At 36.1% G+C, this 19,571-nt stretch overlaps 1 protein-coding gene across 2 annotated transcripts in view; it reads right to left on the minus strand.

The window, feature by feature from the left end:
* LOC149820806 (DEAD-box ATP-dependent RNA helicase 20-like) overlaps window positions 1-12,403 on the minus strand; it is a 54,827-nt gene extending 42,424 nt beyond the window's left edge. The window contains exons 1-4 of one of the 2 annotated variants that reach the window (XM_089983890.1): window positions 12,052-12,403; window positions 9,834-9,926; window positions 9,571-9,735; window positions 9,364-9,459 (exon numbers count right to left, since the gene is read on the minus strand). In XM_089983890.1, coding sequence (XP_089840016.1) covers window positions 9,364-9,459; window positions 9,571-9,735; window positions 9,834-9,926; window positions 12,052-12,324 — 627 coding nt within the window. In that variant the 5' untranslated portion in view covers window positions 12,325-12,403. The remainder of the gene's footprint in view (window positions 1-9,363; window positions 9,460-9,570; window positions 9,736-9,833; window positions 9,927-12,051) is intronic. The other variant, XM_089983891.1, reaches the window with a different exon arrangement.
* Between the last annotated feature and the right edge of the window lie 7,168 nt (window positions 12,404-19,571).

Genomic DNA, 19,571 nt, shown 5'->3' on the forward strand with positions numbered 1-19,571 from the left:
ACACCATTTGATTGATGATAGGTTTGCAACCATGGTACCCGGACACCCCATTTTGCCCTCAGTACCAGTGTCGACAAGCATATCCCCGTGTCGACACGCGTCGACACCCGGACACGCCATTTTACCCTACGTACATACAAGTTTTATTTAATTTACAATTTATAATTATATTTTCAGTTTATAACTTTATATTTTCAGTATATAATATATATTTTAGATATAGCATGTATATTTGGATTATATTCAGTTTATTTTGTATTTATGTAATATTTAATATATATATGTATATAGTTGTGTCCCTGTACCCACATTTTTTGGAATTGTTGTGTTGTACCCTCCGTAACCGTAACCGTACCCAGGTGACAGGTTTGCAAAGGAACTTTGCTTGCCTGAAAGCAATATGCTACCAAGTGCCTATCCAATCTTATCTAATTAAAAGATATCCTTATGACTAGAATTGAGTGCTATATGAAAATGCCACTGCACACATGATAATTTACAAAAATGACAATATAGCAAATGCACAGGTATAAAAAATGTTACAGAAACACCATTCTTTTATTATTCCTCTAGGATGAAGAACTAAAAGGGCTTAATGTGAAATAACATGTCATGCAACTGCATTCAGTAACTTCCAGTTTAAATTTTATGATGTAAACGGATGATATAAATGAGCCTTTTCTATACGAGTTTGATTTTCGATACAAAGCTTTACTAATAAAAGGACATATTTAGGTTCGTACTGTTACATTGTATCTAATATATATTTATAGAGAGAGAGAGAGACATATACATATACATATATATTCTATATATATGTCTATATCTATCTATTTATATATATATATATATATATCGCTGACCCCAATTGTTTTTTGGTTGAAGGCGTAGTTGTTGTTGTTGTTGTTGTTGTATATATATATATATATATATATATATATATATATATATATATATATATATATTCTTTGTAATACCCTCTAGGGGTAAATCGGTCTTTTCACATGTAACTCGCATATTCACTTGAATATGTATTTTTTTTCTCTTTTTTCTTTTTCATTTTTTATTAGTGAATGAGGGGTCCATATAATAGACGTTGGGCCCCCTCCAACGGTCATATTTGGGAGCCCCTCCTTGGGTCCCATTTCAATCTATAAATAAGGGGTGTTTCCCCATTATAAGTTCATGCTTTGGAGTGTTCTTTCCTTCAATAAAAGATAACTTTTTTATGCCTTTGTACATTTGTGCTCCTTTGTGAGTGTTTCTTTGTGCACCTATTCCTTTTGTATTGCTTGTGAGCTGATCAAGTCATCTTTTAGGAATGTTTTGAAGATATTTTTCTACGGCTAAACCACTTTGTTGAGGTGTTTTGGGACAAGATTTTTGATGAACTATTTCATAGTTTTCAAGATAAATTTTAAATTTATTTGAAAGATATTCACCTCCGAAGTCGGTCCTAAGAATCTTTAAATTACCATTAAATTGATTTTTAATCATCATGTGATATGCCTTAAATAATGCAAAAATTTTATGTTTATGTTTAAGAAAATATATCCAACAATATCTAGAATAATCAAAGTATCCATATAGACTTTTTCATCATTCAGAAAGGCATTTTTTACATCCATTTGATATATGTTCAATTTTTTAATTGAAGCAATAATAATAAGACACCTAACAATAACCATACACACAATGGGGAAAAAGTTGTTAGAAATAGTGTTCTATCATTCAATCACAAGAAGAATCATGGAATAGAGAGAGACGCCGGTGGCTACAGAAAACCTCAATTAGAGTCTGTGGTATTTGTCTTATCATTAAGTATAGGCTAGTATAAATATTAGGGTACGAAAATACCCATTACACAACAAGCTAAATTACAATAGACCATTAATGAACATGTCACTAAATAAACTCGAGTTGGGTCTGGATCCGAAATCCAAACCCAGTCGTGAATGACGACTTCTTTTCATCCTCCCTCAAGTTGTACATGGTTTTGAACCACGAACAACTTGCCTTTTAACATCCAAAATATGTCCTTGATAAGCCCTTTTGTAAACAAGTCAGCAACTTGATCAGCAATCCGAACGAACTCGGGTTCAATTTCCTTCTCTTTGACCTTCTGTCTTACAAAATGTTGATCAATTCCAATATGCTTGGCACGACTGTGGTAGATATGATTAAATGACATATTGATGGCACTTTGATTGTCACATAAGAGAATACATTTAGATATCAATTCTCCTACTTCTGTTAACAGGTGTTTAATCCATGTTACTTCGACTGTAGCAGCTGCCATTAATCTATATTCAGCTTCTGTGCTCGACCTGGCAACGGCTCCAAAAGACAAGATTTAGGCCAATGAAAACACAGTATCCTGAGACTGACCTGCGCTCATCTGGATCTCCTGCCCAGTCTCCATTTGTGTAAGCAAGAAGTTCATGAATGAGATGTTCATTCATACTCTTTCTGTACAGAAGACCATCCTCAATAGTTCCCTTCAAATATCGAAGAATGCGTTTAACAGCTTCCATATGCCTAATATGTGGTCCATGGATAAACTGAGATACTTGATTTACTGAATAGACAATATCAGAGCGAGTGAAGGTGAGATATTGAAGCATCCCTACTATCTTATGATATTCTGTAGGGTCCTAATACAAATCTTCATCTTGGGAACTGAGTTTCTGATGAAGTACATTGGGTGTGCTTAGAGGCTTGCAATCTATCATACCTGCCTTGCTGAGAACATCAATGGTATACTTATGTTGGGTAAGTGTCATGCCTTCAGTAGTCCTGTCAACTTCTACTCTAAGAAAATATCGCAGTTTACCAAAATCCTTTATCTTGAACCTGTGGTTGAGGAGTTCTTTGACCTGCTCAATATGTTCATTAGTGTAACCTGTAATGATAATGTCATCTACATATATCAATAACAGGGTAATTATATCTTTGCATTTGAATATGAAAAGAGAATGATCAAGAAAAGATCGACTAAAGCCATATTTCTCTACTTAAAGAGAAAAACTGTCAACTCCGCCTGTGTATAATTGTTTAGTTATACACTGTCGGTCCCAAGCCCGGATAAAGGAGGAGGGTTGCGGTAGGCCAGTGACAGCCAACATAAAAACTTAGTCATACCCTATGAATATGAATCAATATGAGAATTTCGTTAGGGCGTTCCCTACTGAGCGACGCGCTATACTCTATAGGCCCGGAGGCAGTGATAAATGGGCAAGGGTTGCTAGGTCGTCGCCCGGAAGCGACGCGTCACACCGGCGCTCGGGTGTGGTGTCAAATAGGCAAGGGTTCCCTCACTTTGTTGGATAGGTGGGGGTAAAGAAGTTAGTCAAGACCATAAAATTAGGTTAGCCACTTGGAACATAGGGTCTTTAACTGGTAAGTTGGTAGAGTTAGTAGATGTTATGTGTAGGAGAAAGATTGATATTTTATGTCTACAAGAGACCAAATGGGTAGGTGAGAAGGCAAAAGTGATAGAACCTTGGGGATATAAGATTTGGTATACAGGAATAAATAGAAATAGGAATGGAGTAGGGATTGTTATGAGTCGTGAGTTTATAGATAATGTAGTTGAGGTTCGTAGGAAGGGTGATAGGATTTTACTTATTAAATTAGTATTAGGTATGAATATTATTAATATTATTAGTGTTTATCCACCTCAAGTAGGTTTACATGATTCCATTAAGCATCAATTTTGGGAAGATTTAGATGGAGTAATACAAGGGATATCTTATAGAGAAAAGTTTTTCATCGACGGTGACCTTAATGGACATGTAGGCATTAGTAGGGATGGATTTGAGAGTATCCATGGAAGCTATGGTATAGGAGAAAGAAACGAAAGTGGAGAAAGGATTTTGGTTTGTCCTATGATATGATCTTAGCAAACACTTGGTTTAGGAAGAGAGAGTCTCACCTAATAACATTTAAAAGTAGGGTTAATACGAGTCAGATAGATTTTTTCCTACTTAGAAAGAGACATAGGGGTTGTTGCATCGATTGTAAGGTTATACCGGGAGAAAGTGTAGCTACACAACATAGAGTCTTAATTTTAGATCTTAGAATTAGACAATGCCGCAAAAGGGATAGACATAGGATAGATCTTAGAATTAAGTGGTGGGCACTGAAAGGAGCTAAACAAGGAATGTTTGTAGAGCAGGTAGTTAAGGAAGTTGATTGGTGTCTCGAGGATGATTCAGAATCAATGTGGAATAAGATAGCAGGTGGCATGAGAAAGGTGGCTAAGGAGGTATTGGGTGAGTCTAAAGGTGGTGCACCGTTAGATAAGGATACATCATGGTGGAACGAGGATGTCAAATTAGCTATTAAGGTTAAAAGAGAGTGTTATAGAAATCTAAGTAAGAGTCGTGATAATAAGAATTGGGAGAAGTATATGATAGCAAAGAAGAAAGCTAAAAAAGTAGTTTGAAACGCGAGGGATAAAGTATATAAGGAGGTTTATGACAAGTTGGATACCAAAGAGGGCAAGAAGGATATTTATAGGCTTGCAAAGATGAGAGATAGAAAATCGAGAGATCTGGGTATGGTTAGATGTATCAAAGATGAAACACATAGGGTTTTAGTCAAAGATGAGGAGATTACGGAGAGATGGAAAGATTATTTTGATAAGCTATTTAATGGAAGTCATGCTCAGGATCTTGGAGACTTGTCCATTTCTTTTCATGAGATGAATCGTGACTTCATGCGCAAGATTCAAAAGAAAGAAATTGCAGAGGCTTTGAAGAAAATGAAATCAAGAAGGGCAGTTGGCCTAGATGGTATACCTATCGAGGCTTGGAAATGCTTGGGAGAGAAAGGTTTAGAATGGTTGACAAATCTTTTTAACAAGATTTGGCGGACAAATAAGATGCCTAATGAGTGGAGAAAGAGTACTTTGGTGCCTCTATATAAGAATAAGGGTGATATACAAGATTGCACAAACTATCGTGGTATAAAACTCATGAGTCATACTATGAAGCTTTGGGAGAGGGTGATTGAGTCTAGGTTGAGGAAGGTTGTCATGATATCGAAGAATCAATTTGGTTTTCTGGAAGATCAACTATGGAAGCTATACATCTTCTTAGACAACTTATTGAGAGAAATAGAGAGAGGAATAAAGATTTGCATATGGTTTTTATTGATTTGGAGAAGGCGTATGATAGAGTACCTAGGGACGTTCTCTGGTGGACAACGATGAAGAAAGGTGTTTCTCTCAAGTACATTAGTATAATTAAGGATATGTATGAAGGAGTAGTAACCAATGTGCGCACTTCTGAAGGGGTGATATCCAATTTTCCTATAACGGTTGGGTTACATCAAGGATCTGCTTTAAGCCCTTTCCTATTTTCTATAGTGATGGATGAGGTTACGAGATCAATTCAAGAAAATGTGTCGTGGTGTATGTTGTTTGCTGATGATATTGTTTTGATTGATGAGTCTAGAGCTGGGGTTAATGCAAAGTTAGAATTATGGAAACAGACATTGGAAGCAAGAGGTTTTAAGTTGAGTAAGAGTAAGACAAAATATATGGAATGTCGGTTTAGTAAGCAACGAAGTAGTGATGGGAGTGTAGTGAAGCTTGGTGAGCAAGAAATATCGGTGGATGATTGTTTCAAATATTTGAGATTTATCATTCAAAAGTATGGAGAAATTGATGGAAATGTAAATCATACGATAAAGGTTGGGTGGATAAAATGGAAAAGTGAAACTGGAGTGTTGTGCGATCGTAGAATGCCATTGCGGTTGAAGGGAAAGATTTATAGGATGACTATTAGGCCTGCTTTACTATATAGTACGGAATGTTGGGCTACCAAGAGACATCATATTCAAAAAATGAGTGTAGCTGAGATGCGGATGCTTAGATGGATGTGTGGAAATACAATAAAAGATAAGATTCGGAACGAAGAGATACGTAAGAAGGTAGGTGTTGCACCCATTGAAAATAAGATGCGAGAGAATCGTTTACGGTGGTTTGGACATATTCGGCGAAGGCCTAATGATGCTCCAGTTAGAAGGTTGGAGAAATGGGAAAATATATTAGTTAAAAGAGGTCGGGGTAGGCCTAGGAAGACTTGGATGGAGATGATAGGAAAGGATATGAATGCTTTGAACCTCACCGAGGACATGGCGTTGGATAGAAATGATTGGAGGAAAAGGATTCATGTGGAAGACCCAAAATGAATTTCTTTTTTGGTTCATATCGCTGACCCCAATTGTTTTGGGATGAAGGCGTAGTTGTTGTTGTTGTTTGTTGTTGTATCATCATTTCTAGATAACAACTCAAACAAAAAAGAATAATCCACATTTTCTTTATGAGGTTCACATTTTTCAAAACCACTAACATTTTTAAAAAAGGTTACATTCCTAAAAATATATAATTTATCATTTTTAATATCATAGCATCTAAAACCTTTTTGAGTTTCGAAATGTCCAAGAAATGCACAAGGAATAACTTTTGGTGAGAGTTTATCATTTTTATACGTAAGAACAAAACATTTGTATCCAAAGACTCTCAACCTATTGTAGTCAAATTCTTTTTTATATAGAATTTCAAAAGGTGAGATTTTATTTAAATTTTTTTAGGGAAGACGATTTATAAGATAAACGGATGCAAGAGCCGCCTCGGCCCAAAATCTTTTAGGAATGTTTTGAGAAATAAGCAAAGTTCTAGTGGTCCCAAAACACCTCAACCATTTGAAATTCTATATCAAAAAAAACCCGACTACAATAGGTTGAGAGTCTTTGGATACAAATGTTTTGTTCTTACAGATAAAAATGATAAACTCTTATCAAAAGCTATTTCTTGTGCATTTCTTGAATATTCTGAAACTCAAAAAGGTTTTAGATGCTATGATATTAAAAATGATAAATTATATGTTTCTAGGAATGTTACCTTTTTGGAAAATGTTAGTGGTTTTGAAAAATGTGAACCTCATAAAGAAAATGTGGATTATTCTTTTTTGTTTGAGTTGTTATCTAGAAATGATGATGTCTCTGGTGAACTCATATATAATGATCTTAGTGATAATGAAAATATAGAAGAGAATAACAACTCTTCTCATCAATCTATTGATCATCATATCGAAGGAAGAACATCTAGTGACCCTATCACCTATACACATAGAGATAGAAACACTTTTAGAAGTGCAATTGATAAATATAGTGAATCTAGTAAGCCTACCTCTACAAACGATCTAAATCCCCGAAGAACCAAAAGAGCTAGAAGAATTCCTTTTAGGTTTATATCCTATGAATTCTTCTCAACTAAATATAGAGCATGCCTTAGCGCCATCCATTCATACGTGGAACCTAAAAACTTTGAAGAAGCTAAGAAAATTGTCGAATGAAGGGATGCCATGGATAATGAACTTAGAGCTCTTATAAAAGCTAAAACTTAAGAATTTCAAGATATTCCTAGTGGAAAAAAGACTATAAGATGTAGATGGGTTTTCAAGGTCAAGACGAAGAGTGATGGGGCTCTTAAAAGGTATAAAGCCCTTCTAGTTGCCAAAGGGTATAATCAAGAATATGAAATAAACTACGATGAAACTGTTGCCCCCATTATGCGTATGATTACTGTTAGGTGTTTTATTACTATTGCTTCAATTAAAAAATGAAACATATATCAAATGGATGTCAAAAATGCATTTTTGAATGGTGATCTAAATGAAAAAGTCTATATAGATACTCTTCCAGGAATGAAACTTCCTAAAGGTAAAGTTCTTCGTTTACGAAAATCTCTTTAAGGCTTGAAATAAGCTCCCAAAGTTTGGTATGATCGGTTTAATAATTTAATGATAGAAAATGGATTTACTTCATGTTTTACTGACACGGCCTTGATTGTCAAGAAATCCAATGCAAGAATTGTGATTTTATTATTATACGTTGATGATATGCTAATTACATGTGATGATCCTAAGGGATTAAGAGTATAAAGTCTATATTAAAAGATAAATTTGAAATGTCAGACTTGGGATTTCTGACATATTTTTTAAGCATTTAACAAAGTTAAAAATCGATGATTCGGTTCTCCTAAAAGATCCTACTCCTTACAGGCAACTTGTTGGGTCTTTGATGTATCTTATCATCATTAGACCTGATATTTCACATGTCGTTTATGTTGTAAGTCAATTCCAGCATGCGCCTACATCAGTTTATATGAGTGCAATTATCCGAATCATCAGATATATAAAGGGATCTTTGAATATGGGAGTATTTCTAATATTCATCTTCTGAGTTAAATTTAATTGCTTATACTAACTCTGATTGAGAAGGTGATCCAAATAACCATCACTCCACCACTGGTTTTTGTGCGTTCTTAGAGGAATCATTAATTTTTTGAAGATGCAAGAAGCAACAAAAGGTGTCTCTGTCATCTACTGAAGCCGAATACCGAGCCATGGCAACTACAACCATGGAGATTGTTTGGATTCGCCAGCTATCGGAGGACACGGGGTTCATGTTCAAGGGCCCACGAAGCTTTGTTGTGATAACAAGAGTTCAATCTATATGGCCAAAAATCACTCTTCATGAGCGCACAAAGCATATCGAGATGGACTGCCACTATGTTAGAGAATAATATCTGAAGAAAGTTATAGATCTTCCTTACGTAACATCAGAGTATCAACTGGCTGACTTTTTTACTAAGGCGCTCTATTCTTCTAGATTCAATTTTCTCCTTGGCAAACTTTCGATCATTACACCACAAGTTTGAGGGGGGTGTTAAATTGTATCTAATATATATTTATATATAGAGAGACAGACATATACATATACATATACATATACATTCCATATATATGGCTATGTGTGTGTGTGTATATATATATATATTCTTTGTAATACCCTTTAGGGGTAAATCGGTCTTTTCATGTGTAACTCGCATATTCACTTGAATAATGTATTTTCTTTTTATTCTTTTTCTTTTTCTTTTTCTTTTTCTTTTTCTTTTTCTTTTCTCTTTTCTCTTTTTTCTTTTTTCTTTTTTATTTTTTATTTTTTATTAGTGAACGAGGGGTCCACATAATAGACGTTAGACCCCTCCAACGGTCATAAATATGACCGTTGGAGGGTCTCCAACGTCTATGCCCCTCATTGGGTTCCATTTCAGTCTATAAATAAGGGGTGTTTTCCCATTGTAAGTTCATGCTTTGGAGTGTTCTCTCCCTCAATAAAAGATAACTTTTTTATGCCTTTGTCTATTTGTGCTCCTTTGTGAGTGTTTCTTTGTACCTTTGTGCACCTATTCTTTTTGTGTTTCTTGTGAGCTAATCAAGTCATCTTTGGACTTTATATTCTTGAATATATTTTCACACATACTTCATAATAAAAATAAGGTTCACTAACCTCTTTTTCTATTTGTTGGGCAAGTTCTCTTGTAGGAGCCAACACCAGTGCCAAAGGTCCATCACCCTGATGAATTGGTGGTTGAGCTAAACAGTGCTGCAAACAGGGACTTAAAATTCATAAAACCTATTGAAAACTTTATGGTTGAATTCACAATGCAGAAGGCCCAAGGGACCTATATAGCAAAAACGAAACCACATAGAATACCTGAATCATGGGAATGGCAAAAGCAGCCGTTTTGCCACTACCAGTTTCAGCGCAGCCCAAGAGGTCCCTCCCACTTAGAGCAATTGGCATAGCTTGTGACTGGATAGAAGTTGGCCTAGTGTAATCATGAAGATTCACATCCTTCATAATACTTGGATGTAAACACTGATAAAATTTAACCCAAAAAAACAGACACGTTAGTCAGCATGCCTTTAAAAGATTACAAGTAAATATAATACAAAATAAGACAAGCATGGCTGTACCATGTCAGTAAATGATTCTATTGGTGCAGAAGCAGGAGCAGTGTCAGGAGGAACTGTCACATCAACATTTAACCGCAATCTAACTTCTTCGATCTGATGACAGAAGAAAAGGAAAGCTTCACAACAGACTTCGAAAATGATAAGAAATTCAAAGCTATTGAAGATAATAAACAAATTAACCGACAGTACTAGGGACCCTTTTATGTGTTTTTCACATGATTCAGCTGTGAAACTGTTATTTTTTTAGATTTGGAACTACAATATTACCTGCAGTGTTGTTGGAAACTTGAACAATTAAAACCTCATTCTCTTTGTCTGAGAGTATGCAATAATTTCATGTAGCGATCATAATCTTTTACGAAAACTCAGAGGCACCAAAGTTGAACCTTACATAACATTATGGATGTTTCATTTTTTCATCAAAAAGAAAGCTTTAATTAATGATCTCACGCAGAAAGCTACAATGCAGATGAATGAATCAGCTTTGCCGAGTCAGCATTATGAAGGCTCCACTTGACAAGGCAGGCCTGTGGTGCCTAAAGCGTAGGAAAGTTCCCACTCCTCACAAAGAGGCAGTCAAACAAGAAAGTTAACAACAAATAGTACAAGTCGAAGGGCACAGCCAGCTCCTCAAAAACATGTATAAGACTTCCTAACCCTATAACTTCATCCAATTTCAATTTTCTGTTTGAATGTGAGCACAGAAAGAAGGATGATACCAGAACTCATCCTAGAGTACTCTTATTGGCCTTATGTTCATGCAAAAATGCACACGTGTACATCCACAAATTGATGTGGACATGCGTTTTCAAATAGATGAATTAACTTCATTTGAATTCTATCAAGCATTTCCCATATCAGTGGAACTCTAAATATTAAGTTCACAACTTCACATACATAAATGAAGTGCTTGAATATCCCAGGACTTGATGTTAAACAGTTCAAACTTCATCTAGAAAACTGCCTCTAGGGACTCTTCTGACAGCTTCTGGTGCCTCCATGTAGTGCTGCAGACGAGCTGAAGCTGAGCCTGGGCTTGAGGAGCTCTGCTCAGTTAGAAAACAATATGTCTGAGCTTGGAGCCAGGCTTGAACAACATTGGTCAAACTGGGCTTAGGTGAAACTAGAGCGAGCTCAAGTAAGGCTCAGTTCGAGCCGACCCAATGGTTCTATTTAAATTAAAAAAAGAAAATGAAAAGACAACATTGTTTCATAAACTTAGAGGGGGAAGGATTGAAACCCGCCGCTTCTTGAATAAATGTCGAACACCATAGCCTAACAGATAGGATTATTTCTTTTGTTTTTCATGCAACAAAACATATCTATATAATTGTAACACGAGCCTGATCGGGCTTGCAGGTTTAATCAAGCTTGGCTTTCTTATAATGACGAGCCTGGGATTGGTGCGTGGGCTCGTTTCGTTTACCCTCTCAGATCAGCACAGTCTGGGCTTAAACAAGCCGAGCTTTGTGCAGGCCTACCTCCATGGACCCCCGAGACAAGTATTTTTCCATCACAACCCTTGTTTACCCTAATCAACACTAAAGCTAAAGCCTAAAAAAAAATAATTATGCTAACAGAATCCGCTTAATCATAGATATAGAACACGATCAAGCTCATCCACAAATAACCAAGAAAGTGTAACTAATCTTCTTTTGAAACTAGAAAAATGTAAGCAACCCGAAATAACAGATATTTCCCAGTAGTCGGTTTCCCAATACTGCTTCAAATACAAATCGCAGAAAACTTCTATAATGGTACATTATCGAGTCTATAACAAACTCTTGTGACAACAGAATATCTATCATTTACTCGGTGCCGATGACAGTAGCAATCAAGATTTCCCTGCGCGGTTTCTTGGTAGACAGAAAGAAAAGAACCCCAGAAAATTAAGCAAAAAAAAGCATGTACTGTTCCCCTACTAGTTGGAATTCAATCTTCCCACGTAAACTTCAAACCCAAATTCATAAAAGCTAACAATCCAAGAAACTCAAAGAACCCATCTCCTTCTCATTCAATACCAGTGAAAAAAAACGAAAACCCCAAGAGTTCAAAACCCCTAACTAAGCGAGGAAACAACGAAATACTCACACCCAACAAACAAGAACTCCGGAAACTCGTTACCCATCAAACAAACTGATGCGTTTCGCCATACCCACGAGAAGAAACAGCAAAGAAGAACAAGAAAACCAAAGCACACCACCAAGAAGGCTCTCACCTGCTCTGGCGTCCAGCGGAGAACTCTCTCTGATGGCTGCCATTGTGGGAGGACTGGGTCGGGCGTAGAGAGCCCGTTGACAGCCCTCCGACCGTAGGCAGGATCCGAATTCTTGGCCGAGGGGACGATTGGGGACGGCGTGGAGAAGCCTGGTGAAGGGAAAAGAGGCTTGTCATTGTGATCTGAGAGGAGCTTTGGCCTGTTGGAGTTGTTGGATGAGGAGAGTGGGTGAGGAAGAGCGCCATTCCTGAGGTGGGGAGGGACATAAGACATGCTTCTCTCTCTCTCTCTCTCGGGATCCTTCAAAGAAGTTAAGCAACATGGCTCATTGCCTTCATAGGCATATTTCTCTCTCTCTAGAGGGATGCAATCATATCAATTTATCCCCTAAAGTAAAATTAAATAATATGGGTCATTTCCTTGCGTTGGTATGTATCATTTGGAAGCAGATCAGCTGAAAATGAGCGTTTTCGCTCATGCTGACATCGTGGTCATCCGATTCAACACACGGCTACGGTGTCCGCATGAGCAAAAACACTCATTTTCGGCATGACCTAATCGGCCTTCGTATCATTTGGGTTCTAAGCAGGTTATATGTTCCCCCGAAAGATACAGGGCGTGTTGGGTCCGAATGAAGCCCCACTTATATAAGCAAGTGGGGAGCATTGGAGTTTGGTGTGGTTGCAAAGACTTAAGTATCTTTTTTTTGTCATGAAATGATGGTTCGAGAAAAAAACAAAAATGTTTTTAATTTAGAAAAGTGAAACGATGGTTCGAGATCCTCCATCTAGAAAAGTGAAACGTTGGTTCGAGAATGATGTTAACTCTTCAAAGTTCAAACGTTTCGTTTTTGTCCTAAGTAGTAAACTTTTGCACCATCTGTTGTAACAGAAGCTCAATTTACTATCTTTTGCTCTCACCGGACCCTCTTTTGTCGTTGTCTGCTTTCACCAGAGTTCATTTTATCATCGTTTGCTATCGTCGGAGCACCTTTTGTCGTCGTCTGTTGTCGCCAAAGCATCCTTTACCATCATCTATGCAATAGCAGCATCGTTGTCACCATCAACTGTCTACCTTCTGGGTGTTTCTCCTCCACTGTCGGATCACCAAAACTTATATCATTTTTGTGAGTTTCGTGTAAGATTTCGTTATGAAAACAAATCAATTTGTAAATCTGAATGTTAAATCTTACAACTGAATGTACTATTCATGCTAAATAACATTTGTTTTCATACTAAAACAAATCGATTTGTACCTATCCACCTTCTAAGCATCAAAAAACAGTTAGCACAATCTGTTCTTAAAAAGCAGCAACAATTTATACGTTTGAAGCATTAACAATTTAATAAAATTATTATGATTTGTACTTAAGTTTGATGAATCGTACAACAATGTTTATGTATGAAGCTCAAACGTTACAACGGTTTGTACTTATGAAGGTTACAATTTCTACAACGATTTGTAAGTTTGAAGCAACAATAATTTATACATTTAAAGCAGTAGCGATGTGTATTTATGAAGTTACCTTGATTTGTACTTAAGGTTGTTAAATCTTACAATGATGTTTACTTATGAAGTCAAATATTATGATGATTTGTAATATTATATACTTGGAGAGGCGGTTGTAACATATAATGATGTTGTTACATTTATGTGTTGTGCAGGTTAGCAATGTCGAAAGCTCGTCAGACAAGAAATCTTCTATCGTTCAATTTTATGAGAGTTACTGAAATGATCTGTCAGTCTCATCTATATGAGCGTTATGAAAGGTACCAAAATATAATGAAGATTGAAAATGATAAAGAAAGGGACAAAGCGTTGGAATTGTATTATGTGGAGCAGTATCCATCAGATATTGAGGTTGAAGATCAAAGGAAGCATGAGGAATAACTAAAGATGAAGAAGAAGAAGGATGGCGAGGAGAAGGAAAAACAAAGGAAGAAGGAGGAGGAGAATGAAAAGCAAAGGCAAATGAAGAGGAGGATGAGAGGTAAAGGCAAAGGAAGGAAGAGGACGAGGAAGATAAGAAAAGAGAAAGAAAGAAGCAGGAGGAGGAAGAGAAGGAAAGGAAAAGGAAGAAGCAAGAGAAAGAGAAGGAAAAAGAAAGGAAAAAGCAAGAAGAGAAAGAGAAGAAAATGAAAAGGAAGAAAGAGATTGAAAAGCAAAGTAGGGAGCCGAAGGAGCAAAGAAAGGCAGATAATCGAGGGAGGGGATAAAGAGGAAAAAAGTGTGACCAAGGTACGTAAATCGATCATGTCTGTCACAATTTACTGTGATAGTTATTACTATGTATAGTGATTAATGTAATAGTGATTACTGTGAACGATTTACTGTGATAGCGATTGCTATGTATAGTGATTACTGTAAACGATTTACTGTTATAGGTATGATTATGTACAATGATTACTGTGATAGTGATTAATATATACAACGAGTGTGCATCGATTATTATTTATAACGATTACTATGTACAACGACGTGTAAAAGTACAAATGAGACTAATTTTGATTTGATACGAATAATATGCTATTTTGTGTTACTAGGAGGTCACAAGAAAAGTAAATAACTAGGTGAAAAGCTTAGAGGGCGGTGTCAGTGGCCTATAGTTTTGTCGTAGTATGGACAACTGAGTCAATATCAAAAGGATTGATTGCGAAATATGCACTTCGGCGACCGTCTGGATCAACATTCTTTTGAAACGTGCTGAAACACCATGACCCACCTGGTAAATAAGTTGAATAATAAGACGAACACATTCCAGATTATTTTTTGTGAGATCACCATGACCCCAGAAGATGTGGTGCGGATTACAAGCCTTAAGTGCCATGAAAGTGTTGTCATATTACGGGATTCAAACTATACCGCAAGGGACAAGTGCATGGCACTTCTAGAAATGTCAATGGAGGAATGAAGGCAATATATTTATGGTGAAAGCAATTCCACATCGCTGAAAGTTTATTCTTTCCATAATAAATGAGAAGGTCAGTCCGCTACATATGCATCTGAAAGAGCTGTCCAAGAGTTGCGCGGCTTTCTTCTTTATTTTTTTGGACTTACTTTATTTTCTGATTTGTCTGGTTCGAGAATAAGTTACATGCGGCTGTAATTCTTGGAAGGCTTAGATAAAATCAACAACTATGCATAGGGTGCTGCTATGCTGGCACACTTGTACAGTCAACTTTACCATACGAGTAATGGTATAAAAACCGTCGTAGGGTTTTGGCCATTTGTTCAGGTAATTATTTATTACATATTTTATAGTTGTAGACTAAGATAGTTGAAGGTTATAGTCTTACTAATATATATAATTTTGTAGGCCTTGTTGTGGGAGCATATTGTTGCCTTGCGTCCTCAGTGTGGCTCTGTGATTTATGATTTTCCAAAGATCGGCCGGTGGGCTAGAATAAATGTAAAGCAAGATAATGCTAAGTTCATTTTAGATGATCTGCAATTAAATGAGGTAAATGGTTTAAAATCATTTACAATCGTTTCAGCATTTATCATTCATTAGTATAAATTATTGAAATTTTTAGCATTCTTAAGTAATCATCATTGTAGGATTTTTACTTTGTTAGTACAAATCGTTCTAATGTTTAACATTCTTAAGTAATGATCATTGCAGGATTTTGTATTCCTTAGTACAAATCGTTATTGCATTAGCATTTAACTTTTATTAGTGTAAATCGTTGTAATCGTTAGCATTCTTAAGTAATGATCATTGCAGGATTTTATATTTCTTAGTACAAATCGTTATCGCATGTAAATCTTTGTAATTGATAGTTTTTTTAAGTAATGATCATTGTAGGATTATTTCTTCATTAGTACAAAGTGTTATCTTTTTAGCATTCGTTATTGTAAATCGTTGTAATATGTAGCATTCATTAGTATAAATCATTTTAATACAAAGCTCTCATTAGTAACAGTCGTTGTAATATATTTAGCACTCGTTATTATAGATCATTTTAATATTTAACATTCATTAGCATGAATAATTATGTTTATACCTAAACCATAATCTCCAATGTACAGATTGTGTGGAAACCATATGGAGATGAAGATGGAGAGGACGAGGACCAAGAGATTGTTGCTCAGGCTGCGAGACTATCTGGCTGCGATATTTGACTGTTTAGCAATTATGAAGCTGACTTGGGACAGTCTACCCCAAAGCAGCCTGTGGAAGTGAGAAGAAAGATGAAACGTGGTGGGGCCAGTAACGTGAATTGGCATGATCACTTCAGAGAATAATTGGATAACTGGAACAAAGAAGGTGTTTGTGCCATAGCGTATGATTATAAAGAACGACAATATGACCCCAACTATTTCAAAAAATATTGGGAACCCATGCGTCGAAATATGAAGATTGAGAATAAGGAACGTGGAAATGTTGAGAACCCATGCGTCCCTCCTGTCCCCCATCATGTCGTCTCCCAGCATAGAAAATACGTCTATCGTGTCCCTCCGTCTACAATAATGATTCCCTCAGTCACAGTACATTAACGAGGAGCGAACACAACTCAGAAAAAAAGAAGGTTGTCTCTGCCACAAGGTTTGAGATGCTGGAGAGGGAGAATAAGGAGTTATAAAAGCAGGTGAGGAATTTAAGGAGACAAATCCGGTCACAATATGATACACTGGTAGAGTTGATTACCAATGGTTTTAATAAGATTGCGAGAACCAAGAGGCCACCAAGGAAAGAGAATCCACCAAGAAAAAGAAATTGATGATTTGTATGTCAAAGTCCATCTAAGTCGTCAAGTGCCACTGAATAAATATTATATGATTTTTTTATCCTCATATTTATTTGTTGTAATTCTATAATTCTTTTTTGTAAAGTGACATTCTATAAATATAATTTCTTTTTAATAAGCGTAACATACAAGTGCCACCGAACAAATCGTTGTAATGTTCGGCCTTCATAAAAAAAAATCGAAAAAGCGTTTAGCGTTGTGTACTACACAAATTATGAATTGCTTTTACAAGTTGTCTTCATATCGCGATTTATACAAACATTGATAAAAGGATGAAACGATTTGTATGTATAAAGACTATGTACTATCGCGATTTGTTATATCATGATATATACAACCATGCCGCCAAAAACCCATCAAATAATTAAACCAAATCTGTTTGAATATCCTATTGGGATTTGCCTTTAGGAGCTTTGTCTAAGTGAACGATACGTTCCATCACGATTTACACAATGACTGATTCATATATGGCAGTAAAGAAAACTAAACAAATCGATATGATGTTTAGACTTAGTAACGAACAAATCGAGTTAACTTCAATGATACAGACGCCATTGTATAAATCACTCTGGGACAATATCTGGTATAACGATTCAGATACATTATATGTACAACAATTTGTCTTATCGCGACTTACACTGACTGATAAAAGGCGAATAAATATAAATCTACTTAGAACCATAATTCTTTAAGTTTCATAATATAATAATATTTTTCTTCTAGCGATTTGCTTTTACGAGCTATGTCTATGTGAACAATATGTCATATCGCGATTTACACAATGACTGATTCATAAAAGGCAGAAAAGAAAAATAATAAATAAATCAACACGATGTTTAGACTTAGTAAACTACAAATCCTGAAATAGTAGCAAATTAATTTCACTGTAACGATACTTGCTATAGCGATTTGCTTGATACCGATGGTCCTCTCGCGAATTAATTTTATGAGCTTTGTATATGTGAACAACATGTTCTACTGCAATTTACACAATAACTGATTCATAAAAGGTAGAAAGGAAAAACAATAAACAAATCGACACAATGTTTAGTCTTAGTAAACTATAAATCAAGTTAACTTCAACGATACATTACAACCACATTCATTTACAAAATATATGAGTATTTAGTTACAATACATGACCATCATCATCAAAGAAAATAGATATCATTATCAGCATCATCCCCACGTTCAAATAGTTATGTGCTTCGAGTGCAATCCAGGTGTGCATGAAATCCAGCTTGCTTTCAGGCATAACTGAAGTATTTCAAAGGTATGGATTGCAACAGACAGAGAAGATGCAGCCCGCACGACTAGTACCTTCAGTTTACTGAGTGGCCTTTGCTAGTCACTGGGAATGATAGAAGGCAAACCTATCTACCAATGGAGGTCCTTATCTCTTTGCAAGCTTTTTTTGCAGCATATTTGTACCTCTTAATTATGCATAGGCTTGTTCAACGCCAATGGCTGCCTGTATGGCTGTTTAAGGTGACATTAGCACATTTATCTAACTTGATATGCCTTGCAAAGGTTGGAGGAATGTACTGCAAAAGCAAATGGTCTTTCAGGTCATGCATTTATCACTAGCAATCAAGGTGCAGGAATGTGGTGACCATACATATATCATCACCAATATGAAACCCACGTCCAAAATAGTGATGTGCTTCTAATGCAATCTAAGTACGAGAATGTAGAAAGCTATTTATGGGAGAATATTTTCGTCAAACTCATATCCATCTTTTAAAGACACTCATTTTTATAGAAGAGATCACCAAAACATTCATATCGTTCATCATCGAGTTCATGATAAAAATGGTGCACTCTTGGATACATCCTCTCCAAGAAAATGAGCTCATTATTAATGGCAACCCACTGCACCATTTTCTTTGGACTGTGGTTGATTCTTAGAGACTCTAGCAATGGTGCACTCTTGAGAATATACTTCACAAACTTTGGCTCAGGCATTGTCCCCTTGAAGGAGCCGATGGGCTACATGATAAATCACTTTTACGTATTTGTCATGAAGTATATCGAAGATTAGGCAGATATTTTTCCAACTGTGAAGTATGGTTTGCGAACAATGAAGGGTCCGATAGTAGTAATAGATCAAATAGATGGACATCAGCATCACCCCCTGTCTATTATGCATAATATCTATGCTTGCTCCTGTATGGCGGCAATGATTGAAGATGATTATGGTCGTTATATTCTGCGTAAGCTTCGATATACTTCATGACAAGTACGCCACAATCGTATGTGTCATAAATATATCGATGTATACACAGAAGATAACCACCATAATCATCATCGGAGATTATACAGATCTTTCCTCATGGCGTGAAATAACTACGTTATCAGCATCAAACCCCATCTATTAAGCACATGTAGAAGGAACACAGAAGAACAAAGAGGAAAAAAAATACAAGGAAGAAGAAGAAGAAGAAGGCGTAGGAAAAAAAAGAAGTTGTTGCCGTAGAAAAGTGGAAGAGAGGTTAAATAGATTAGGGTTTTAGACCTGAACAACGGGTTGGGTCAAGTAGGGTTTTACATAGAATAGGGTTTTATACAGATCTATATTAGGGTTTTACATAGAATAGGGTTTTATGCATGTGTACACAAATCGACACGACAAAAACCATAATTCGACTTAGAACCATAATTTTTTAAGTTTCATAATATAATAATATTTTTTATACAACAATTTGCTTTTATGATCTATGTCTATGTGAAGGATATGTTCTATCACGATTTACACAATGACTGATTCATAAA

Source organism: Nuphar pumila, chromosome 12, assembly GCF_984573655.1.
Source record: "Nuphar pumila chromosome 12, dmNupPumi1.hap1.1, whole genome shotgun sequence".
Taxonomy (NCBI): Eukaryota; Viridiplantae; Streptophyta; class Magnoliopsida; order Nymphaeales; family Nymphaeaceae; genus Nuphar; species Nuphar pumila.